Raw genomic sequence first — 26,211 nt, forward strand, 5'->3', positions numbered from 1 at the left:
ACCCAAACAGTTTTCTCTGTTAAAAGTCTGAAAACTCAGGAGAGAGCACTAAGGGAAGTCAGTTCTCTGCTTGAGACTCCACGCTTCAGTCCCAGAAACTTCCATTGACGCCAACACCACCTTTAGAAACCCAAACCAGAAAGCAGGTTTTCAAGTAAAGCAGAAAAGTCCTTCTCTGAAACCTTTGTAGACAAAGCCCATTAAAATGCTGAGGCAGCCTCTCAATTGCCAACTGAGTTTGACAATTTAGCAAGCAATCGCAGGCTGTATTTTACAGCTGCACTAGCAGAAACAGCCTAGAGATGGTAAAAAACATGTGGCAGGTTAGATGTTTTCAGCAGAGATAAACACCTATTATTGCCACAGTACAGGTAGTACGTTGTACAAGGGAATGCTTTCTGAAGAAGGGCGTATAGTTCTAGTCCTCTCTCCAAGAAAGGATAATTTAAACTGAAAAGATGAATCCCTAATCTGAACAGGGGACAAAACATGTTCGAGAAAAGCCCAAAAGGAAGAAGATAACTGTGCTCTCAGGAGGAAAAAGAGTAGCAGACTCTAAGGGTCAAAAGAGCACAAAAGCAGCCACTGTTGTCATCCCAAACATTTATCTTAGTAGAACGCTGAAATAGGAGTCTCAGGCAATTGTCCATAACAGGTATTCAGGAAAGACCTTAAAAGGCAGGGCAATATGGAGCATTATTCCCTCAGCACACCCTTCCTCAAAGGACCTATAGCTCAAGGGTTTCTTGAGGAAGAGACTGTATCACTGTGTTTGCTGAAGTGTTTTCCTGAACCCATTTATATCTGCCGGTATTCTGTGATTTTCACAGCCCAGGTCTGCCTTGTGCAGTGGGGTATGGCTGATCATCGCATGGCATGCTTGTTTGAGGCAACAAAGACGTGAATCAAATGACTCATATCCCCAAAATTCTCTCTAGTGATCCCCAACCCAAGATAATTTCCTTTCTTGGGCAATGAGTTATCTCAAAGGCTACCTGAGAATATACAGGTGCTCTCACACTGATAACTAATGGTTAAAGGACTGTTGAAGTGGAGAACAAATACTGCAGAAAACTGAATTTAACTCCATTTTTACACCTACACACCCTCTTTACGTTCAGGGATGGACACATATCAAATGACCAAGAGCTGACTACATATTCTAAGAGAAAGGCAGCGTTCCTAAATATAATTTTATTAGATTCACTTTGAAAATACTGAGTACAATAATATTACATATATCTTAAAAAACTCCTGAATATCAAACAGTTTTCCTTTGTCCTAATTTGTTTCTATCAGGATAAAAAAAAATAATTCCAAAGCCCAAGATACTAGGATTCCTACCTTTTAATTAGCTTCAGTTACAATTTTGGACCAGAAAAATGCTCTGTGACTCAGTTTCCTCAGTTAAGAGATTGGGAATGAAGCAGTTTCTTGCAACAAAAATGCTTTTCAGACACAGTAATGGACTTAATTCTGGTAAAGTGCCTGTAGAGATGGCTGATGGCAGGTGCTATGTAAGTGCAATGAATTATTTCCTAATGTTTCTCTACTTCCTCCTCTGCAAAGGAGGAAACTTGTCATTCTTCCTTTTATGAGCAAATGCAGCTGGGAGCTAAAAATGCTGGTGACTCCAGCTGACTGATTTGGTAGTGTTTATGCAAGTAAGCAGCAAGACACACTAAATCAGCACATAAACAAATCTTAGACTAAATGTGCAGATGAAAACCTAACACATACTAAAAATTGTATGTTCCTGAAATTAGTTTTCAGTTGGTAAAGATCCAAATTTTATTTTCCGGTTTAATTTTCAAATAATTTCAGTACTAAAGCATAACTGCAGACTGCACAGGGAAAAATACTGTAATGGTTATTTTCCCCAAATTTAGAAACCATCTGTTTTGAAGTTCTGTTTGGCTAAGCAAATTACAGGACTCACAGATCAGCTAAGTAGTTAAACACATACAGAATACCTTTTCTCTGGTGCAGGAGAAAAATGTCTTTAGCTGAGCTGTTTTGCATGGCACCTCCAACTTATCCCTTCTCGATTCTCTCTGACAACTGTGTCCTGGTGGGAGGGTAACAATCACATCAGGGTGCTCCACAAAGGTTAACACAGACAACACCCTGGCAGCATTTGATGTGTAAGGAAACAGGACTACCATTTCCCTTGCATCTAAAAGGTCAACAAAACACAACCTAATTCCCTTCTTTTATACAAGCCTATGGGCAGGCACAAGACAGAAAAGACAGCAAGTTCATTGTCAGTTCTACAACACTACAGGAAAAGTAAGAGACAGATTTCAGCATTGCAAGTGAAGCAAACAGAGCAGGGAATAGAGGCTGCTAATGATCTGGGGCTTTTCTTTGGTAATATCCTGCTTCTTTTTTTCTCAGTGAATAGAATAATTTATGTAGAATGAAGATTTAGCCTGTAATTTAATTACCACAGGTTACTTTTTGCATTGTATGGTACACAAAGAGCTGATATTAAACTCAAGCTGCTGCAATAAAAATCCCTTTCAATTAATCTAACTACCAAAGGTTGTTACTGTGATTAATAATTAGCAAATGGCAGGTGACAAACCAAATAGAATTATAGCACCATTAGATTATATAAACCTCTTATCCCACCCTGCTTTTCTAGAGACAGCCTTGGTTGCTTCCTTGTTCACATCACAAACATACTTTTTCTGTCCCAAATGGCTCCTACAATGGGGGTGTAACAGAATCATTCTGTGGCTGTCAAATACTGCTTCATAAATGCCGGATAGATCTACAGGGCAGAAGAAAGGAGACAGGACATTGGAAAGTTGCGAAGGTAGGAGCCATGAGAAACAATAGAAAAATGAAGAGAAATGGCATCTCCTCTTCTTTTGAGCTGAGGATCAGTGGGCCTTCCCCACCAAAAGCCATTATTCAAGAATGCTCAGCCTCCCCATCTGTACTTTCAGGCTCTCTCCTGTAAACCCACCTTCCCAGCTGTACTTGTATTCAGGTCTGAACGTGAGCTGGCAGACATTAGGTGCTCAGCCCAATGATATCAATGGCAAAGTTCACCAGTTACTCAGGTAACAGCTCTGTGGTTATCTCAGCCTACAATATTGGCCTTCTACTCTAAAGCACTATAGTTTGAATTCATATTTCATGCATCATCATATTGCCTACGGGCTCCATCCTTGCTGAGTAAAAAAGTGTTTACAACGGTATATAATGATAAACATATAAAGCCATCATCAATCATTCATCAGTTACAATTACCATTTGCATCCGTTTATCTAATCACAGTCTGCAGTAACTGCTGCACTTAAGCAGTTCAAAACCACTTTAAAGATGGAAATGTTGAGGATAACTACTACATAATTAACTTCACATTTTGTAGCACTTTGCTAACTCATATTTCTGTCCCTTTTCAGGTTTAATGTATATTAAATAAAGAGAAATTGTTATTTACATACACCCCCACTCACCTACACAGTCACATGCACTGACTGCGACAGTGCAGGTGAGAAATGGTAGACTAGTCTCATAAACTCTATTTAACATGTAACTTCAGCTGTCTCAGACACTCAGCTTCCCTGTCCATTTCTGCTGCTACTTGAAATACATTGGATTTCACAAGTAACTGTACAAAAATATCCCAAACAAAGACCTTATCCCTCTTCACCTCTGCAATATCATCTGCCAGAAAATTATTTTGTTTCTGCTCTGGATGTCAGAATTCATTCTCAGCCCTCCCTTCCCATTTCTGTTTTTCAACCCCACTAATTTGAAGATGCCAAACAGTGGGTCCTGAGCTAGTAACAGCTAAAAGGTCAGATAACTTCCAATGTTCAGAAGCTAGACAAAAGAGGACAGTCAACATTTTGTTCTACAGTGAGCATAGTAACTTAATTTGCTATATTACATACATAATGGACTCCTGAGAGTAGAAGGAGTGATATTTGTGTGTTCTTTCACCTTTTCCGTCTTAAAAAAAAAAGTATTGAGCTTTCTGCACCAAAATTAACATTTCTCTGAAGAGCACTCTAAAGATTTTGGGGATTAAGTCCGACTTTCCCTGCAATGTCAATACTGTCATTGCAACCAGTGAACCATGCAAACACAGAACTACAGCTTAACAGTTTTCTCTACAGCATGTGCTTAGGTAACACATGGGAGGACCTGCTCCCTTTCTCTCCCACATTTAAACTGACTCTTAACAGAGAGGACAGCTGACAAGGTGCGATAGCATACTTCATATTCCCAGCATAATCCCATTGGCCTTTTTTCTCTCTGGTCCCTTCCCTCCTTTTTCCACCTCTGTGTGCCTGTCAGACCACTGTAGTAGATCATGCAATTGCTAGGAAAGCTACCTGCAGTCACAGCATTTCTAGAAATAGTTGTATTAAAAAAACCCAAACCAAACCCAACAAAACAACCCCCAAAAATTTAGGCTTCTAAGAGAAAGTTAATACTGGGTGTTGTTGATGAAAGCTGGCCTATGGACACTGCAGATTGCAGCTGAAGCAGATGAGCACACAAACCACATCCTATTTGGGTACCCTGGGTGACATAATCAACTTCCCAAGCAACAGCAGCAGTTGAGAGATTAGGAGCTGCACCCTAACACTTCAGCCAGAGCTCAGTCAGGACCCAGGGCTCTTCAACTCTCATCCTCAGCCTTCAATTCTGCAGGTATCTGACAAAAACTCCTTATATACACTCTAGCCATTAATATCAACTGGACTGTGGAAAAAAAATAAAAAAAATACAGAAACTCAAAAGAAAAATCCCATATAATGCATGAAGTGCAGGCTGCACAACCTATTCTGTAGATGGCACTGTATGTTAAACAATGATTTTTCTTCTCTTTCCACAATACCCTTTCTGAAGATAATAATCCAGATGCAGTCTCTAACATAAAGAATATGCATTTATTTAAAATCAGGAATCATTCCATGGTATTAGCTTTCAATAGTAACTCCAGAAGTCACCTTCCAATTGCAATTAATTATGTTTCTCCCCGTAGTACCTCACTACCAGGCAGAACAGGGTGCACTGCACAGTCCCTGTTCCAAAGAGTGGGACAAGTGAGGTAGCATTCTAATGAGAGAGAATGGTGTGTTCCAGCCATACTGCTGAATTCCCAGCCTGGTGTGCTACCCACTGAGTCAGGAAGTGGTGTTGTGCCATGACAACATTTTAAGTTTCTTGATGTGGTTTTTTGTTGTTGTTTTGTTTTGTTTGTGGGTTTGTTGTTTTTTTCAAGACTCTTTTAATTGTTTTTAAGTTCTAAAGGATCTGTTGAAAGTGGTATCAGAGCAGATAGAGAACAAATTTGGCAGAGAAATTCAGAAAACATGGGTACAAAACCAAGACTGACAAACATCTAGGAAATCATTACTCTGGGAAGTTAGAGAGTGGCATAGACTGGAAAAAGTGAATCTCACAACAGGTGAGTAAAATTCTTTCGAGATTATTTCAGAAGTGACACAAAATAATTAAAAGGAACACAAGCTAACCTAAAAATTCACTGACAACAATGTTTTCTTGAGATATTTGGGAGGTAAAATAATTACCAGCAGAAGAGCTCCCAAAAATCTAAGACAAGTCTTAAATGGTCCAGAGCTATGCTAACATAAACACCACAAGATAACAAAAGGTAGCAGCAAAGACAAAGTGGCATGCATAAGCTCTGAATAACCAAACAACCTTCCTACTGTACATTGCAAATGAGCAACATAAATCTCTACAGAAGCTTACAACAGAAAGCTGTCTTTCAGTGTATTGCCAGCATTTGTTGATTTGCACTTGCCAAAAGACAGTTTGCAGGCTTCTAGAATGTTAAAAGGTAAACATAACTACCCTTCATATTTTAAAAATAAAAAAGGAACAATAGTTAATTATTCTAGTACAAAAAGATTTATGTTGATGTTAGTATTTCATACATTCTAGCCCATAACACGATATAGAAAATGTTTCTTATTCCCTGGTGGGTGTCTTGCATTGGCTGCATACATGGTTTTTATGTGGATTGAAAATCTTGCTTTACATATGGCAGAGACATAAAAGTGTGGAAAATTTGTATCATTGTAAGAAAAAAAAAATCAATTCAAATCCACTGTGATTGATTCACTCTATTCAGAATGTTTTGTTCTCTTACAACTATGCAGACATGTACCATATTCTAATGCTTTTGGCTATTTATGAAAACTTTATGATTGTTTAAAAATTCTGGTAGGTATCCAGAATCGGTCTTTAACCTTTTTTTCCAGAATTCTCATATGAAAAATTCACTTGATACATGGTCCTGACAGCTGTACCGGTAGGAAACCACATCTGTTGAACTACAGATAAAGAAGCCAGATGTGAGAAATATTTCAAAGTCATTTGTCTTACCATGTCTTCATACTTTGCTGAGGCATTCAACAGTAAAATCAGGAGGAATTCATGTAAATTACTACAGTCAAAGAGCAACACATAAAAAATGTGCAGAGCTAGAAAAGGGAGCTTTATAGCACTGGGGAGTGAGAAGAGGAATTCAAGTAGGAATGAGCCCCGACAGCTAACCCTGGAAATTGAGATTAAAGTCACTACCATGTTATTTTACACACAGAAAAGCCATTTCAGACATTTTTGAAGGTTATATTCTCCCGTGGCAGACTTTGACTTGCAGTAAGTACTTCTGTACATGTTTTAACTTTACCCACTGAATAATCCCTCTATATTCAATGGAACTAGTAACATGCATGAAAATGCATGAATGGGTAAATATTCTGATGAATTGGGGGTTAAATTACCCTAGTAAGGAAGGGACAGAGGCACTCCAGATTAACATACTAAAGTAAATTCTCCCACTGATTCCACAAGCTCATTGTTAAGCTCCAATATTTTCATAAAATATGAATTCTTCAACATACATTGGTTATACAGACTACAGAACAGCAAGGTTTGTTTACAAGGGTTTTACAATGATTACTTGGGGATAAATTTGGAAGAGGTACTTTATTTCTGTGTACCAAAAATATTTGTAAATCGTGCAGGTCAACTGAAGCTCATCTTGTTAAAACCTCTTAAATCATACAATAAATCATTTCCATGCCAGACAAAATTGACTCAGCTTACATGTGGTATAGACAACATTTTTAAAATTAAAGCTATTCCATCTGTTACTGAACAAAAGAATAAAATAGATAGGAAGAAGGCAAAGAATAATTAATTAGTCCCTGAGTGGTAAAGAGGGTTGGCTAAATTTATTGGGCTGAAAGCTAAAATTTGACATGTGAAAGGAATGGAAAACTGACTGTGCCTCAGCTTCAACTGACTAGACCCAACAGACTATACACAATGTCACATAATTATTATTAAACAATGACTGGAAATGTAACACCTGTTAAAAACTAGAATGTTAATGTTTAAGCTATCATCATCCAGTTTTCAAAATGCACAAAGGAAATAGCCTGAAGAATACTGACTCATTCATGCCACAGTTTTTAATTCTACACTGAACTTTTAAAAGCATAATCCAGATTCATGACATCAAAGCTTTCTATATTTGTGTTTTTCTTTTTTTTTTACTGTATCAATGCTTCATAAAATGGAAAAAAAACCCCAAACCCAAACCTGATATTTCTCTTTATAACTTGCTTTTTATCCTGGCTTGTTTTTATAAGCAAAACAAACCTTTTTTCTCTCCAACTCTGCTTTAAATCAAGAAGCAAGCTCCTGATGAGTGTTCATGCAGCTGATTAGAAAATTGTCTTATAAACAGCATCATTAGTGGCATGCCAATCAGCAGTGTTACAGTGGTATTGCTGGTGCCTTTGTAAATTATAGTTATGCCCTACGCTTGGGAAACCTAAATGTACAATTCTGAGATTTCTTATTGGCAATTAGATTATAAATGCTCTGTTATAATGCTTAACAGCATGAAAATATGTTTATCACATCCTGTATCTGCAGAATACAGGAAAGAAAAAACCCTAATTGGAGCAGACTTTCTGAAGAAGCTATTATGAAGGAATCCCCAAAGTTGAACTGAAAGTTCATAAAAGAAGAACCTCCTTTAAGGTTTTTCAGAAGTGATGCCTTAGGAAAACTATACAGATTGTAAGATCTTTTGACATTCATTCCTCCATTTGTTGGGGTTTACTGTTTGGTTTATTACATGTATCACCACTTAAAATATACTAAAAATATTTGGAATTGTTTGAAAGGTTTAATTTGTTTTATTGAACTTTTCTTATTAAATACAAGGAAAAGCTTCAAAATCTAGGTAACACAGGAAACTCAGCTGCCACATGCTGACCTAAACTTCTGTTGATACAATGTGATGTGCACCATACATACAGTACATACATACATACAGTTAAACAGCAATTGGACCCACATTCAAGTGGAAATAATACACATGGAAGAAAACTCTTAAGAAATGCTAAGGTTGCAATGTCATGGACTTGAGAGCAATGAGATACCAGAATTAAAGTTTGCCTGTGAAATTTTAATTCATGTTCTTTAGCTTTCATCCTTTAATTATACAGTCACATTAACCAAGCAGGCCAGACTCATTACAGTAAATAGTATTCTCTTATTTGACACACTTTCATCACAGTGCTCTATGCCTTATTTACTGCATAGATTTAAACTGCATCGAATGCATGCATGCAGCATTCCTCATGGGTTTGTATGTATGTTGCTCATTACAACAGAATTGATAATGCCATTGCACATGCTAAACTGTGCAAGAGCAAAGAATCCAATACACTAACATCTTATGTAGTACCACAGAGATGATACTACAGCTTTCATTTTGGACTATCCTGTGCAGAGCTCTCAGGAATGTTAGGGCACTGAGAGCTCAGCTCCAGTGCTAAGAGAGATGAATGGCTGTCTTGCAAGTAGCTAAAGTACCTGCACAGAGTAACAACCCCAGATAATCAACTGCCTGAACCACAAGAAAATCCCACGTTTCAGCAGTACTTGACCTTATTCCTCTCAGGTGACTCCACTTCTGCAGTGTGAGAGGCTGAGCTTGTACACACCTGCACCGTCAACTATGGTTGCAGATTCATTCCTAGAGAATACACCTTGGACCCTGAGTGATGCTGTTGTCTTCAGTCTAAATGCATGATTACATCCAAACCCACTCATTAATTTTATTTCTCTGTTTCTGGTTTTCCCTAGTTTCAGAGTCCTGCATTGGTACCCATAAGAGTGCAAATAAAGAGTTTTCCTCTTGTTCTCAAATCAAATGTCTAATGCCATCTTTTGCTGTTGGATCAATACACAGGCATATCCTGTGGACAGGCCTGCATGACTTGAGCTGAGCAGTTTACTGACAGTAAAAGCAGGCTATAATGCCTGGACAGCACTGGAAAATAAGAGAAATTGCTAACAACAGAGAAATAACAAGACTGAGAAATTTTGGTCTCAATTCAGTGCTTCAAAAGAGAAGATGTCAACTGTCTACTTAAAACACTTCTGTTCTCATTTTCTCAATCTCTGTATTCGTATCTTCTCCCATTTTGATGTTATCTGCCTTTTCTCCAAAACATGCTTCTAATTCCAAATGCAATCTCCTCACATCCCAGTTTTGCCAGTCTCTCTCTCTCTGATTTTTCTTCCCCTTCCTCCTGTTTCCCTGACTCCCTCTGCCATGTGAATTTACTGCCCAAAAGAAGCCACAGCTGCTTCTATGGCAAGACATAGAATCATCTATCAGAAATCTGTATTTTCCAACTCACCTGAAAACAACAGCCTTGCATAGTGATTTGTAATTGGTATGTACGTCTAAAATTAATAGTTCCATAGCATGCTCACTACACTCAATTGTTAACGGCTTATTAATTACGCATCAGGATGCCATAAACAACTTACAGCTAAAACATAATTTTTTAATAAAATAAAACAAAAGTTAGTGATGACATCCACCAGACTTTTGTCCTCTCTGGAACTTCACATAACAGCAAGGAAAAATCCACCTCTTCATTTCCACAAACATCTAGAGGCAAAAACTGGGAGAGAGCAGAGCCCCATCAGATACAACGTGCAAAGTGTTTACAAAGGGAACAGCCAGTGAAGAATTGAGACACTGCAGAGGAGATAGCCAGGACTGTTTGCCATTAAGGTTCAGAAATAGATCACTGCAGAGAAAATAATTTCCCTCAGTGTCATGTTTTTGGGGAGAAGAGATCAATCATATACACCAGTATGTACTAAAAAATACACAGAACTAAAAGGTCGGCATACAAATTGGAAAGGAGGAGTCAATGCTCAGTGGCAATGCCTACCTATTTGAACAACTTCCCCCAGTCTAAATAGCATATGTTCATTAACTGAGTCACCACACACAAACGCATCTCATTTTTTAACTCTGGGAGACTCTAGCCAGACATGATTGATTTGTCTTCCTACCAGTCCTTGCCCTTTTGTGGTTCTGCAGAGATGCTGGTAATGGCAATAACTCACCACATGCCTCCGAGAGCTTTTTTGTTTTTGGAAATCTCTCAGCAGTGTGACATTTACATTTATTATGGCTGACTCTGAACATTTAAATATGAAAACAATTAAAGTATATTTGCAAGGGATATGACAAATGAGCATTTGTACTCTGGACAATTTTTCACTGATTTTCATTGAAGTACACCATTATGTTTCAGCTTTGACTCTACTATTGTCTGAACAAGATGATTTCCCGGCATCCATGGGCAGGCTGACTGATGAGAATGCCTTTAGGGTTAAATGTCTTTAGTATAAACTATGAAGTCTCTTTCTTGGACAAATTCATCCCCCAAACTCACCTATGAAAATTCAGTCACTGCTGAAATCCATAGAATTAATGGCCCCCCATCCAATCTAAATGGTAGCTCTCTGGCTCTCTGGAAATCTCTATCTTGCCCAGAAAGGTGTTTTGTCTTTGCAATCATCATCCTTCTGTAGCAGCAGGTTGCTTTTGATTTCCATGTGACTTTAGTATTCTCACCAACCTAGTGCCACCAGAGAGATGAGGGTTATCTGCACCAAATCTGTGCTGAAGCAGAGCACCTACTTCCTCATACCTCCAGGTTACATTTCCATTAGCAGAAACAGGGACTGAAGTAACATAGGGGATGCAAATGAAAGAAGAGATCATTTTGCTCTCTTGACAACCCTCTCCCCTCTATATTAATAATGAAATTAAATTTCCATAGTTGCAATGTGCCACGACAATGCAGTTACATAAATATGTGAAAATGAACTGAATGCATGACCACAAATCCCCATTTCAAGCCTCTTCACAAAGCCTGACTGAGTTTTCAAGCTGCTGTTCAGAAAAAACTCAAATACAGGTTTAGGGGCCCAGCACAACTGAGCTCAGTGCTCATCAGTCCTTTAATGTAGACCAAAGGTCTTTGTGGTTCAAAATCATCTACACCAATGCTAAGCAATGCACTCATTGCTTTTGCTGACTTTCAGTAGGATACCAGGCTGTCACGATCAGAACATCTGCTTCATTGGAAAAGTATTTCAGCAGCCTTTGTCTTGTAATAAATGATGTGATCCTGGAAGGCCGACAGCAGCGCAGGAGTGCGGGCAAACAGCTCACCGAAGGTCAAAGCCACCCAATGCTTCTGGATCAGCAGCACCATTTCTGTCCACCCCACCCTACCCAGAGTCTTAGAGCTGCAATGAATAAGTGAAAAAGTACATCACTGATAATATATTTTCTACCAGTGAAGAACATGAGAAGGGAGGAAAGGAGAGAAAAGCAGAGGAGAAGGGAATCCAGCTGTGAAGATATTTACTCTCCCACCGAAAACAGAGTGATTCCCAGAAGTGCCGCTTAGTTTGCCTCAGTCAGAATGAACTTGGGTAGCAAAATGTGAGATATAAACTATTTCAGTTATGAAATAGGCTACAGAGTGCTTACACAAACAGCTTCACTAGCACACAGATACCTGTCCATCTTAATTTATAGCCTTTCCAAGAACAGTCCCTTAGCATCTGACTTTTTTTTTAAGGAGTTACTCATTTTCTTTCATCTTTTAGACTCTGTATTCTCCTAAAACACAACCCTCCACTGCTTCTGTAATCTCTTTTTTTCCCATCTACAATGCAATGTCAAGAAAACCCCAATGCCATAAAACAGTGCAAACATTTCAATTTTACCAACAGTGTAAATAAACAGCATCAAAAAGATTTTGGATCCTGTTTGTCTACCTGTGGCATTAGTAGTCAGTGGATGCTCTGCTGCTACAGTTAGAGAAAGGTCTTGTTCCTGTTGTTATTGTTATTGCCTTTTAAAGTGAAATGATAGTAGCACTCTGTTGAATGGTAGCATTTTACAGCAATTTAACTTCCTGCCTAAAGAAGCAAATCTGCATGAGAATTACCTGGAAAGCACGATCACATACACACAGTGTTTATATATATGTATGCACATATATGCTGGCATTTTCAGAACAGGTATGTCAAACATCATATCAAAGGCCATAGGGATGAAGCATAAATTAGTTGGCAAGATTATTTTCTAAACTAATTTCCTAGAAAAGGAACCATTTCCTAAAAAATCCTACCATTACTCTCCAACCTATTCTTTGATGAAAAGTGCAGCTGATTTCTACCTTCATTCTTATTTACCTTCCATGAAAGCACCACTGAGGACCTAATGAAGAATGCTGGGTAATTCTGGCATTATTGGATTTTTGGTTATTTATTTATTAGACATGAGAGCTGTTATCAGCAAGCAGTCAGGTGAGTCAAATCAGATAAAGCATTATCTGATTCCTGTGCTGTAAATCAGATTTTAATAGAGAAAAGATCTGTATGCCTTTGGGATTGGAAAGAATATGTTTATAATGTGTTCTGAGTGTCTGCTACACAATAGCAAGTATGGATAAAAATATTTTCTCTAATCAATTTTCCACCTTCTTCTCCAAGTTCTTTCACACATGAGAACTAAAATAAATGAAAATTCTGTTTCTCACAAGTGCTACCAAATAACTAAGATAAGCATGCATAAAAGCATGCATACATGCTGCATTCTCAAACGGACATACAAAAAATACTGAATTCTGCAATATTAAAAGACATTGTAATTTCTCTGCTGGCAGAATAACTTACAGATTTCAGGTTTATCTAATTCAGCCATTGAAATGAGACCTTTGGTAGCCTACTCTTATCCTCTTAACCTCAATACACCTTCTATCCTAGGTATTTATCCTTGTCTTTGAATCTATAAAGTCTTAAGACAGCACCTGTAGACTGGACACAGATAATATTTGACTACCTGTTGAAGGTTTTACAAATTTTAATCAGCAGAGTAATCTAGATATGCTCAGACAGAAATTAATGTTAAACATAAAAAAACTTAATACAGAGCCAGCTCTTTCTTGTACTGCAGTCTTACTTGAATTTTAATTTGCTGGAAATTTTTGTTCGCAAAAATGAGGGCTCCCCTCTCACCTAATGCATCTGTGTTTGAACTAAAATCCTGTAATTAGTTTACTGTCTGGATACTTAAATATTCTGAGGACTCAAAAATTACTTTTAAAATCAAACATGCCAGGTCACATCCAATTAATTCCATAACAAACCGGAGGAATAGGCCTCTCATGTCATATTGGGCTTAACATTTCTTCTATGATTGACACATGAAAATGAATTTATAGCCAAACATTTTTATTTACTGAGGTTTACGAAGGTGTGTGCTCAGAGTGCCATTAAAGAATGAATAGGGAAAGCTCTGCCACTGCCAGCCATCAGCAGCAAGGCTGACATCCACATCACACTTCACTATCTTCTTATTCCCTTTTCTTCCCAGGTGAGCCTTTGCTTCTCCATCAGAATTCACAGGAGGACTAATATTTTTAAAAATAACTGCAAAACTACAGGCAGCATAGAAGTCATTAACACAATGGAAGCTAATATCAAACTTAAGCTATCTGAATGTAGGTCCTACTTTCCAGTGAAAAAAACCCAGTCAAGTCTCTACTAACCATATGCTGTATTTGAGCTATTGGTTTCCCTTTCAGGAAATGTAGCTGCACTTTATTTTTTTTTTAATCACTATCTGAACAATAACATTATTCCAAAGTTATTCTGTATTTGGATGAGTAAAGGTTAGCTCTAGTCAGTTGGGCAAGAGTTTGTCTCAGACAGATTGAATATCTACAAGGAAGACCAGATAATTTTTTGGTTTTATATATCTCTCTATACATACATCTCTGATCAAAATGGAGAAATAAATGAAGGAACTAGGACCTGTGAGAAACATGAATACTGAGTCTGAAAGCATAGCCTGTAATTGGACACACTGTACACATCACTAAGGAAAATACTGTAAAAGTCTGTTCTCTTTCCTCCTGGAGACAGTAACAAGGGTGGGGAGAAGCATAGATGATGGTATAGTGCTAACATGAAACAAGTAGGAAACAGTTTTTTAAATACTTTTTTGTCCCCTCAAAAAAAGAAAAAAAAGAGATGAAATTAAGTGTAATAAAATTCCCCATAGGTCCACATTTAGTTACGTCTCTAAGAAACCTGAAGGAGTTGACTACAGCACAACTAGAATGACCAACATTGAAGAAACTGATATTTCAACCCAACCCTAGATAGGAAAAAACCTTTGCTGCCATTGCATATCCCCTCTGTGCCCTCTTTCAGCTGGCACAGCTAGACTAGCAATCCCTTTTTCCATAGCTTCAGCAGACCAGGCAATCATAATTTAGTACTAACAAAGCCACAAAGCCATGTCATTTGTGGGAGCAAACAGACCATCTTTAAAATTACCGTCTTTCTAATGAGCACCTTGTAAATCTGATGAAATTTTTGTCATTAAGCTCAAGAAATTTCTGATGTATCTGAAAAACAGCATTTTAAACTAATAGTAAAAACCACAAGAAAGGCTGCAGCCTCACAGCATCTACCACATTCTGATCCACACAGTAGCCTTTTGCAATATGACATAGGCTTCAGAGATGCTTCCTTCATTAACATGACATTGGTTTGAGCTTTTTTCCCCTCACCATGGCAGGTAGAACATTTTCCGAGAAATTAGTGTCTCAGTGCAATGGGCCACAAAATTCGCTGCATAACAGGAGATGAGCAGATGCAGATTCAGAACCTTATTTGTCAATTGTACTTATAAGTACAAGTGAAAATATCTGACACTTTTTCAAATTAAAAGAATGTCCCTTATACAATATAGTCAGCTCTTCCAATTCAATTTTAAAGGACAAAAGCGTTGCTAGCCTGGCATCTCTTCATCTGGCAATTCTCTCACATCCCAAAATTAATGCCATATTTATATCTTTTATCATTATTGAGCTACCACCATCTTAATTGCACATGTTCAAGCTCTCAGTGGAGTAAGAAATTCCCTGGACTAGCAGGTGTTCTGCTGCCTGGCACAGTGGGTCAATCTCAGATTTTAGCCAGCAAAGGCACTGCATTGCAAACTGTGAGAACCGTATGCCGTTTCTACATGGGATGGGTCTAAAGCCTGGTCATGTCAGACTGTGAGACCAGAGCCTCTCAATTACTGCTTTCCTCCCTCTTAAGTTTTAATGAATCTTTATTGAAAATATCCCATTACTTTCCTCTGTAAATACATCCTGAATGACTCAGTACAGGAGGAAGGGGCAGGAGGATAAAGGTTGCTTCAATTTTTTTTTAATCATGAAACCTCCTTTTTTACAGATAAATGTCCCTGGTTCTAGATCAAATGCACCTTTTTTCCACTTTAAAATAAGAAAAAAGATGTATTAATTCAGAGTTGACAAACAGACAATATACATGAAGCAGTTCAGAAGTGAGGAAGCTTTAATAATCTGTATCACATTATTATTTGTCTGTTGTAACTTTATGGCTTATAAACAGAAGTTTAGACACTCGTGGCTTCTTCTCCCTGGAGGGTAATGTATCAAGATGGTAATGTATCATGACCTCAACAAATGTTCTATTTGAAGAGCACAATGACTCCCAAATGGAAAACATGTTTCTGCCTGTGATATCTCAGGTTTAAACGTATTTCTCTTCTTTTTTTGTAAAAGCCCCTTCATTTCTAAGAAAAAAAATGGCCTGGCAGAGATTCAATGCCAGGCTCCACCTTTAAACTTGTAAGGCCCTTCAGCACTGGTGATGCTGGTGTAAATGTATGGTTAGGACCACATCAAACCCACCATCCCAGAGGCATCTGACTTACTGAGGTTCCACTTAAGGCCTGTCGTGGTCACGCTCTCGCAGGAGTTCCCAATGGGGATGAGGCCACACCAGGTGCCTTCCAGTCCTGTGTCCACACGCAGCTTGTGCTTGCCCTGCAAGACAGAAGGGCTTCTGGAGTCAATGCTTGCCAGGCACCCGAACCTGCTAACAGACCTTGCAAATAAAATAGAAAGTACTCAGATGGAGACAGGTCCAGAATGTCCCCCAAGAGCTGAGGAATATTTCATTGCAGCAGGAACTCAGGCCATTAATGTTTACAGAGGGTGGAGAGATGTGTGCTTAGGTTCCAGACCTCAGGGCTTTCTGGTTTGTTTCTAGGTTTTTCTAAGCAGAGTCTGGCTTTGTGCATTCTTTCCTATCATTTTTTGAATAGACACTTCTGTCAAAGCTAGGCTCTTTATTCCCATGAAATGAAGGCATCCTGATCCATTAATTCATTTTTTCCTCATCTAAACAGCTGTGTTTCACTTCCTAAACAATGCTAGTCAAAGTGCCACTGAAACTCCTTCATTATTTTGACAACATCTGTAAAATTTCATGTACTTCCCCAGGCATGTACTCTTCCCAGAAGGACAAATATGTGCAGAAACTCAACTAGGTGCTAGAGAAATTAGCCTAAATATTTAAAGTAACATGTTTACAATGAGAAAGAACAAAAACTGAAATTAAAGAAAATTTTTTGTACACCTAAGATAAATTTATCTTGTAACTCTACAGTTCATGGGATGCAGGAGAAACAACAGCTATTAATGATGATGGATTTGTGACAAAGCTCTTAATTAGCACTTATAGACCCTGTGTGAACATCTTGCCAGGTATCAGCATATGAACAGTTGCAAGGAAGAGTAGATAGAGGAAATCTTTCACAGAATGAAAAAAAAAAAGTGCTGAGTGTTATAGTTCTGGCACAGTATGTGTTCTGAGAAACTAAGGAGGTGTTTATGGAAACTAGCTACAAGAAAACAGCAAATGCCAAGTAGTGACAAGATCAGTGAAGAAACCATCTCTGGTCTCTTCTACACAGATAATTTATTCTTTCAAATAAACATGGGCTTCATCTGGGGGAACCTTAAGAATCTTTAATGGTTTATTTTATTTGCTTGTGGGTGCATGGGCAAGTCAAACTCCTTAGCATGTCTTTTACACAAATTCTTCATCACTATAAATAAAATCATATATGCCTATTTATAAATATACCAAAATAAAAGGACTCTCTGAAACCAAATGAGTATTCAGTGAGTAATTTGTTAAACAAGAAACCAAGGTTTTATACCAAGAGCAAGAAAAACACAGTTGAATCGTGAAAATCAAGTAAATGTCCCAAGCAGCAAAAAACACTGTCTCACAAATTTTCTAAGGAAAATGTATTTAAGCTTTTTTCTCATGCCTTGTCCTGTCATATGCTCATTTCACATGCTCTTGCAAATACAAAGTCACCAGTTAGAAAGTCAAAACTGGAGGCAAAATATCTTATTGCTGAGACATGATGTCTGAGGCATTCAACAACTTCTCCCGTTAATGCCAAATGCATTATGAAGAAACAACTTCAATACATGTCATGCTCTCAGTTAACAAATGAACCTTGGAAAAGCTGTCAATTAGAGAGTATCAGATTGCATAGCTTAAGCCTATTTGATTGTTTGCAGAGCAACAAGAAAACCAATCCAATATCATCTGTCTTCTCAGGGTGTCCAGCTTCATGTGGTGATGAGCCATGTATATCCGTAGTGGTTTTGAATGCTTGCCTGCCAAATTCAGAGGTGTAACAAATTCAGGCTTGATAACCTTTTAGCTATGCAATATGCCATGCTACTTCTCTCTCACAGCACAGAGGGAAAGGGAGAAGTACAAGTACAAGCTCTCTTGTTATACGATTGCAAATATTGTCTGTAATGAAGCTGATAATGAAGAAGAGATGAAGGGGTGGGACTGTCTATTTCCAATGAATATTGCTGCTCAGAGCTACTCTAGGAGAGGAGCAAACTCACCATATTTATCTATTAGTAAGGGAATATGAAAAGCAGATGTAAAAGTAGCTGGCCCCACAGAGAACCTGATTAAGTTGTGTGTTCTCAAAATCTATGTTGAACTACTATGAGGTCTGCATTTCCTATTTCATGACATTCTCACCCAGCTTATAGATAAGGAAACAATTCAATGGAAATTTATGCAGAAAGTTGTCTTCTTATGCTCATGAAATAAATCTTTAAACAATACCAGAGGCTCACCAATATCTAGGATTTTATCAGGAGTCTTTCAGTGTCTAGTACCTCCCTAAAATTCCAGTTCAATGTTTCAGTGATTATGTGAGAACATTAACTTTCTTCCCTAAAAGGACATTTTCTAGCACTCAGTTGTGTTTTGCAAACTGGGAACCCAAAGGGCTAACTCAGGGCAGCAGGTAAACAGGAACTGAAATATTGAAATGCAAATTATTTTAAAAAAAAAAACCCTCTGAACTGTTAGGACAAATTTATGTCTTAGGGATTACTCCACTAATTTAATAGAAGTCAGTTTTTAAGACTTCTCTTTTTATAAGTCAATAAGGGTTCTTAATATTACTGGGGATAGTGGTGGCAGAAAAGGGAATGCACATTGGGAAAAAACCCAAACAAAAGAATTCCAAGTAACCTACTAATTTTTGACAAAAAAGGTTAACCAGTCAATGCATTTGCACAGTACTCTAAATTCAAAGCACTGTGAGCCTGCCATGGGGGAAATTCAGTGCCCAAGCTCATCTTCAAATTTTTGAGTACAGATCTCTCAACCAAGCAAGATGGAACTGATATTTGCAGGAGGAAGGGAGGATCAGAGCTTCTAATTTGCAAATACAAGTAATAATTTGTTCTATTTAAGTCTGTGTGATTAAAGGAACAATTATATACTGACACTTAAAATATCAAACTGTTTTCAGTTTCTGCAGAACTCAAAGTTCTAAAACTAGGTTTAAAAAGAAATAAAATAAATTCCTCCTTCATAATTTTTTTTTCCTCTGTAGGAGATAACTGAAATATTTTCACATTTAACTTAAGAATCAAATATTACCATGTTTGAATGGTAATTCCTGGTGATAAAAGAATGGCAAATAATACAGCTGCATTGATTCTTATCTTATTAAGTCAGTTTTGAAAAACATTGATCAATCTTCAGCATTGATTTTTTTCCTTCATTTTGTTTCTGATGCTGGAAAATAAGATCAATTTCTGAGTTCAGCAATAAGAGGAAAATGTCAGAAGATATTTTTAAGAATTCTTCATCCACATAGGTTAAACTTTTCCTTTTGATTCTAATGCCTTGTGTTATAAAAGGCATTTAAGTAGTAGTGGTTAAATATACACCCACTCGAACACTGTTTTCACTGAGGGAAGACCTAAAGACATAGTTGTTCTTTGTCGCATCTCCTAACTGAAATGAATAGAAGTCTGATTGATGGGAACTCATATACCTAACCCCATTCAAGGTGGTAAGATGCTAAAATCCTTAGTCAAAAATTTTCAAGCTGAAAAGCACATGAACAGTATCAAGATAAAAGCTGATAGCTTCTCTGCGTATATAGATATCCCAGTACACAGAAAATTACTCCTCCAAGTGCTTTTCAGACCAACTTGAATAAATGTGCTGCAATAAATGTACACTCTAAAATAGACATCAAGCAAGTTATGAAAGAGAAGAGGGAATGAGGGTTGATCTTCAGTACTGCATTCTGAAGGGATCTGAAGGAGGGAAACTTGGAACTTGGCAGGCTGAAACTGTACATAGACGAGTTAACAAGATGCTGGGGAAGAATAAGGAATTAAAATTAAGCTTTAAAAAACAAGTGAAGAAAGAAATTGTAAGTAGATCTTGGAAACTGCTGAAGAACTAGGACATGTGAAAGGTAACGGGGAAGGAAAAAGAATGAGTTACCTGATTAGAGGGCAAAGCAACCTTATTCTGATCTTCAGGCTGCCCTGATAGTTTCTCTGGTATAATATAAGAAATCACTGATTTTTCTAAAAGGTATACTGTCACCTGTACTTGCTGCGAGATCTGGGAATACAGAGAAACAGGATTTCTTGAGATTTGGCCAACTGCTCTACAATACCTCCTCTGCTAGCTAGATCTTGTTTTCCATGATCTTTCGATAAAGCATCTTTTTTATAGCAGCTTTATTTCCTTGATTACTCCATAGATGGCAGCACACACTTGAAAGCAACAACAGCAGCAGAAAACTAAATACAGATGTCATAGTGTTACCCAGGGAAAAGGCAAAAACCACAGTTTGTTTTAGTACATAAACATCTGGGTGCAGAAAATTGTATATAGATAAAAGATTTGGGGAATGGGTGGAAATCAACACAATCACTAAAGACCGCAGAAGAGAGGAGTAGGAGAAAAGGAACAAGTATGAAACAAAGTCGAGAACATTTACGTTTAAAATCAAATATCAGTTGTTCCAGAAATATTTCTACTAATCATTAGTTGTGCAGAAGCTTGACTTAACAATAATAAAAGCTTTTAGGCTGAGATTCTGAGCAAGATAAATACAGCCAATTTTCTAAAAGGATGTGCTTAAGAAGAGCCATTTTATTATAACCCTAAAATATCATCAATTGTCTTTTCACACAAATACACATAGTGCCAAGTTGCGATTACATGAATGCTATTCAAAGAACATTTTCTGAGCAAATCAGGTTTTTTGTTGTTGCTGAAAACAAAAGTAGTTACAGTTCCAGCAAAAACTAGGAAGTTTAAAAGTTCTTGCCTGTCATATCAATGACTGCTTAAACGCATATAGAAAAAACAGCAAATTTATTATTCTTCAAAATAATATGGAAAACTATTGGACCCAATCTTGCCAATCCCTACTATCAAACGTTTTTAGTGTTCCTGCATTGAAATGGATAGACTTCAGTACATCAGCTCCTTTCAAGACAGAGCCTTACCAAGGCTATCCTTCAGGAGAAGCACTTCAGAAAAAATGACTTTATAGTGAATAAATTCCCAGGCAGGAGAGAAAGAATATTATAATCATTATTAGATCCAATTAATGAACACATGTGCTTCAAACCAGTTTATGTCAAGGGTACAGAAGGAAGTTCCTGTGGAGGTGAGTGCTACTAAACAGAAGAGATTTACTATACCCTGAGGTTATTTGCTGAAGTGGTTGCCACTGTATATCTAATGTACAAATTGTTCACAGAGGAAACGATTCCAGTTTCACACATTCACACATGAACATCTTACATACAGTCCTGGTAAAACCCTCCAGAGAGTACACTCCTCATGTAATAGCGAGGCTATGTTTTACTGAGCACGGTGAGTGAATTCCTTGACTGTCCATCACTTGTTGCAGCATGAGCCTGTAAAACAACTCTATCTTCTGCAGTCCAGTCTATACGAGTGACAAAACCCCAGTCATCATAAATGCAAAAAATGTGAAAGTTAAAACTGCCAGCAGTGTAGACACTGGTAACATGCACACAAATGAAGGGATGAAAACATTTTATCAAGCTAAAAAGATATCTGGGAATACAAAAGCTACTTTAAAAGACACAGACATATCTTAAAGATTGACAAATGTCATAAATACTAACTCTTGTTCTACTCTGAACACCATCCAAAAGGAAAACTCATTCTGTTGAAGCTTCCCACTTGGAAATGAAATTTCACAATATTTTCTCCAGTTCTCCATAAATCAATGTAAAATACACCACAAACGGAGAACGCACCAACGATAATCAAAAATTTACTGGTCCTTCTCTACATTCAAGTAAGTCTTAGACTGGCCCAGTATGACATTTTATCCTTGAGCTTGTGCATTTGATGCCTTATCCTCAGCAGGCACATCATTATAGGTTTAATTAGCATTTTTAGTGATGCCTTAAAAAAATCGGAACCATTTTCTATAAATCCATTTACGAGACTACAGAGTATAATAGATTGCAGATAGGAGTGAAAAGTAGACAAGCTGCTGAAGATTTCATATTGCCTGTATAATTATTATGCAATGTTGCAGTTAAATTGTCAGCCTAGAGGGGCCTTCACTAAGGGTACTAATACCCTGTAATTCCCAAGTGATAAAAAATACAGCATAATCCTTCTCATTATCCATCAGTTCATAATAAATTTAGTGTCACTACCCATTCTCTTTTGTGCATTTCTAGAGGGGAAGAGTCCCTAGGATCCCTTCTATCTAGACTTCATTCTCTTATTTTCCTGGGTATTAGAGAAGTATGGGAGTTAATTTAGAAGACAGGCTATTGTTCACCTAACTTGTGGCAAGGAATAATTTCTTCTTCATTGAATTACTAAGTGTTTCTGGAAGGCACCTTTATGCTATGTAAGATAAGAATACACAGAATTCAAATCTGTTTATCTGTTCTCAGGAGTCTTCCCAGACAAACTTGCAAATCTCTGAAGCTTTCCTCCTCCAAAATCTCACTTGGAAATCTTCTGTATTGCATAATTAAGAAGAATGATCAATAGGCTGCTGGCCAACACCTTTTAGTTTCTTGTACTTCTCAATCTACATCCATAGGATGCCCTTGCTTTTTTATATATTATACAATGCAGCAAATCATGAGCCTACAAATCCTCTTATATACCACCATCCTTTTAGTAGAACTGGCTTCATATTTGGGGCTTTCATGTTAGGATTAGGGGCTTCATAAAAGCCTGGCCTCTATGATTTGTTCAGTGCCAACAAACTTATTAACGGAATTCTTTTCATTGAGTGGTGGAATCCCACAAATGCTCCTTTCTCCCTCTCATTTCCGACTGTTACTTTCATATACCTCTAAGCAAGAAAGATAGAGGCTTGAAGTAACAAAGAATGAACTTTGGAAAAAATTTTGCACTTTCTTGAACTCTGTTACAGGAAGAAATAATTTGCTGATATTACAAAGATATTCATTGACCTAGGATAAGAAACCATATCTATTTTCAGTAGACAGGAAAATAGCTTCTGTTTTATAACAGCAGGCTTTGAAGAAGTGTTATACCCGAGATCTTGCACTAGAAATGACTGACTGCTTCTCTCTACACCTGTGAAATTCAAAGATGTGTTACTCAGGTCAGGAAGAACAAATATAATTAAAGAAACTTCAAGCTGGCTATTCAAATAAAGAATTTTTTCTCCTTTTTTTTTTTTTCAGCCTTCTTCCCTTTTTCTTGTATAGGTCAGTAGTCAGTTGGAAATCACAGTCCACACAAAAATCCATTATTGGATTGGTGGGGAAACAGAATACTATACTGCCCTGAACTCCACTTTCCTCATTTATAAGTCACACTTGGATAGGGGTGTGAAGTTTATTTGCAATAGCCTTTTGTAATGAATATAGCTTCAGTTCCCTTGCATTTCAATGGGAACTGTACCCATGTCATCACTGGTATCAATGACAGGTTTGGCACACAGAATACAGAGGAATATGCACAAGCACACTAAAAGCATTCAAAGTAGGCCAACTTGAGTCCTAAATATTTGACAGTGATTTCTTACCATAAACAAACGCAGTCAGCCTGGTATCTTTTCTCACAAGAATTTGAATGCTGAATGCATCTTTCCAGCACCCCATATGTCACCACAGTTATAATTCTGAGGGAGCATCCCAAAAGAATTGTAGCTTTATTTAAAATACCAAAAGGCAGAAGAAATTGTATTGTATAGCAGACAATGAAAGAACAAAAAGCCCATGTGGCATTTACCTTAGACCTATGTGGAGGACCTCTTATATTCCCCAAATAAGTATTAAAAATTATCAACATGCTGAAGCATACTCAGTCTTAGCATGAAATGGTTGAGTAATAAAATTTGGTACAATAAGAAAAAAAAAGGTCAACCTGGATTTTAAGAGACCAAACTTTTAGCTACCCAAGGAGCAGTGTCACCTGTGAATCTGCTTTTGAGGGCTCACAGGTTCACAAGTGCTGGTCATTTTTTAAGAATCACCTTTTAAAAGCACTGGAGCAGTAAAACCCATTGTGTCAGAAGTCAAGCAAGCAGGGTAGAAGACTTGGCTGAGCAGGGAATTCCTCTTGGAATTCAGGAGGAAAAATAAACTGCATGATCTCTGGAAGCAAGATCAGGCTTTGTAGAATGTTACAGAACTGTGGTTCACATATGCACAAGGAAGACAAAAAGGGCCAAAGCTCAACTAGAGATGAAATTGGCCAGTGTTGCATCAAGCAAGAAAGGCTTTTTCAAGCATGTTAATTGCAAGAGAAGGTCCAAGGAAAACATGGGACCAATACTGGTTGAAGATGGTCACCTGACAAACAGGGATGAAGAAACAGAGCCATTAATGTCCTTTTTTGTTGTTGTTGTTGGTTTTGCTTTTTGTTTTTGTTTTGTTTTTTAGGTTTTTTTGTAAGTCTATAGGGCCTGATGGGATTAATGCTGGAGTAATGAGGGAGGCACCAGATACTCTGGCAGGACCCCCCTCAAACATCTAGAAAGATCTTGGGAGCCTGGTTAGGTCCCCACTGACTGTAAACTAGCCAACACTGTTCTGATTTACAATAAGGGCTTGAAGGAAGCTCCAAGAAACTACAGACCTGCTAGTCTAATCTCAGTACCTGGAAGAATTATGGAGAAGATTCTACTGGGTGCTATTGAAAGGTATTTAAAGGACAATGCAATCATCAGGCCCAGTCCATGTGAGTTCACAAAGGGAAAGTCCTGTCTAATTTCATATCCTTCCATAATAAGGTCACCTGCCTGGTGGTGGATGTAGTTCTTCTGAATTTTAGTGAGGTTTTTGATATTGTCCCTCCCAGCATCCTTCTAGACGTGTTGTCCAATTGTGAAATAAGCACGTAGATGGCATACTGGGTGAAGAACTGGCTGAAGGGTAGGGCTCAAAGGATTGTAGTGAATGAGGCTACATCTGGCTGGTGACCAGTGCTTTTCTTCAGGGCCAGTTGTGTTCAATATTTGTACTGATGATCTGGATGCTGGAGTTGAATGCACAGTTAGTAAGTCTGCAGCTGAAACCACACTGGGAGATGCTGCTGACTGCTTCAAGGGACAAGAGGTCTTGCAGAGGGATTTGGATAGACTGGAGCATTATGATATCACAAATGGCATGAAACTGAACAAGACCAAATGCCTGATTCTGCAACTGGGATTGAGTAACATCGGATGTGTGACTAAACTGGTAGAGGAGTGGCTGAAGAGCAGCCCTGTAGAAAGTGGTCTGAGGGTGCTGGTTAGGAGGAGGCTCAGTGGGAGTCAGCAGTGTGTGCCCTGGAAGCCAAGGGGCAAACCACATCCTGGGGTGCATCAAACACAGCATCACCAGCCAGTGAAAAAAGGTGATTGGATAATCACACTCTGTATTTAGTGCTGGTGCAGCCTCACCTTGAGTAGTCTGTGTAGTTCAATTTAAGAAGGATGCAAAGGTACTTGATGCCTCTCTCAAAAAGGGCATCAAGGCTGGTAAAGGGGCCAGCAGACATGTCCTCTGAGGAGGGGCTGAGGGCACTGAATTTGTCTGGTTTGGAGAGAAGGAGACTGAGGGGTGACCTCACTGCTCTCTACAGCTTCCTGAGGAGGGGAAGTGGAGAGGAAAATGCTGAGTTCTTCTCCCTGGTACTCAGTGCCAGGGGATCTGGGAATGGCTCACAGCTTCAAGCATGGGGGGGGTTGATTTGACATGAGGAAACATTTCTTTACCCAGAGGGTGGTCAAACCCTGTGTCCTAGTTAGAACATCTGGGACTAGCTCATCACTGTGTGGGTGTAACCCAAAACTGTGTATTCTATACCCTTCCATGCCATTTCCCAGAAACTGTTAACAACAAACCATTTACAGCAGCTGCCCAGAGCACGCCTGACCCCTCAGGCTATAAGCTGGGTGTTAAGAGGCCTGTGAGATAGGAGGATGCTCCTGTGATCACACCCATTGTGGAGCCCTGAGGGAGGTAGTAGGCATTCCTGCCTGAACCTGCGGATATATAATCTTGGGGTCTTGGGACTTCTGGTACCACCCGTGGGATCCAGAGGACTGTGATCACCACTCTCAACCAGACTGCGATCATCACCCTT

At 38.3% G+C, this 26,211-nt stretch overlaps 1 protein-coding gene across 9 annotated transcripts in view; it reads right to left on the reverse strand.

Moving 5' to 3' along the window:
• The window catches only part of TPK1 (thiamin pyrophosphokinase 1), a 300,110-nt gene that overhangs the window by 50,000 nt on the left and 223,899 nt on the right, over positions 1–26,211 (reverse strand). For all 9 annotated transcript variants that reach the window (XM_051768529.1, XM_051768524.1, XM_051768533.1 and 6 more), the window contains one exon: positions 16,166–16,277. In XM_051768529.1, coding sequence (XP_051624489.1) covers positions 16,166–16,277 — 112 coding nt within the window. The remainder of the gene's footprint in view (positions 1–16,165; positions 16,278–26,211) is intronic.

The sequence above is a fragment of the Manacus candei genome, unplaced genomic scaffold (genome assembly GCF_025592945.1).
Source record: "Manacus candei isolate 608988 ecotype Guabito, Panama unplaced genomic scaffold, ASM2559294v1 h1tg000095l, whole genome shotgun sequence".
Lineage (NCBI taxonomy): Eukaryota > Metazoa > Chordata > Aves > Passeriformes > Pipridae > Manacus > Manacus candei.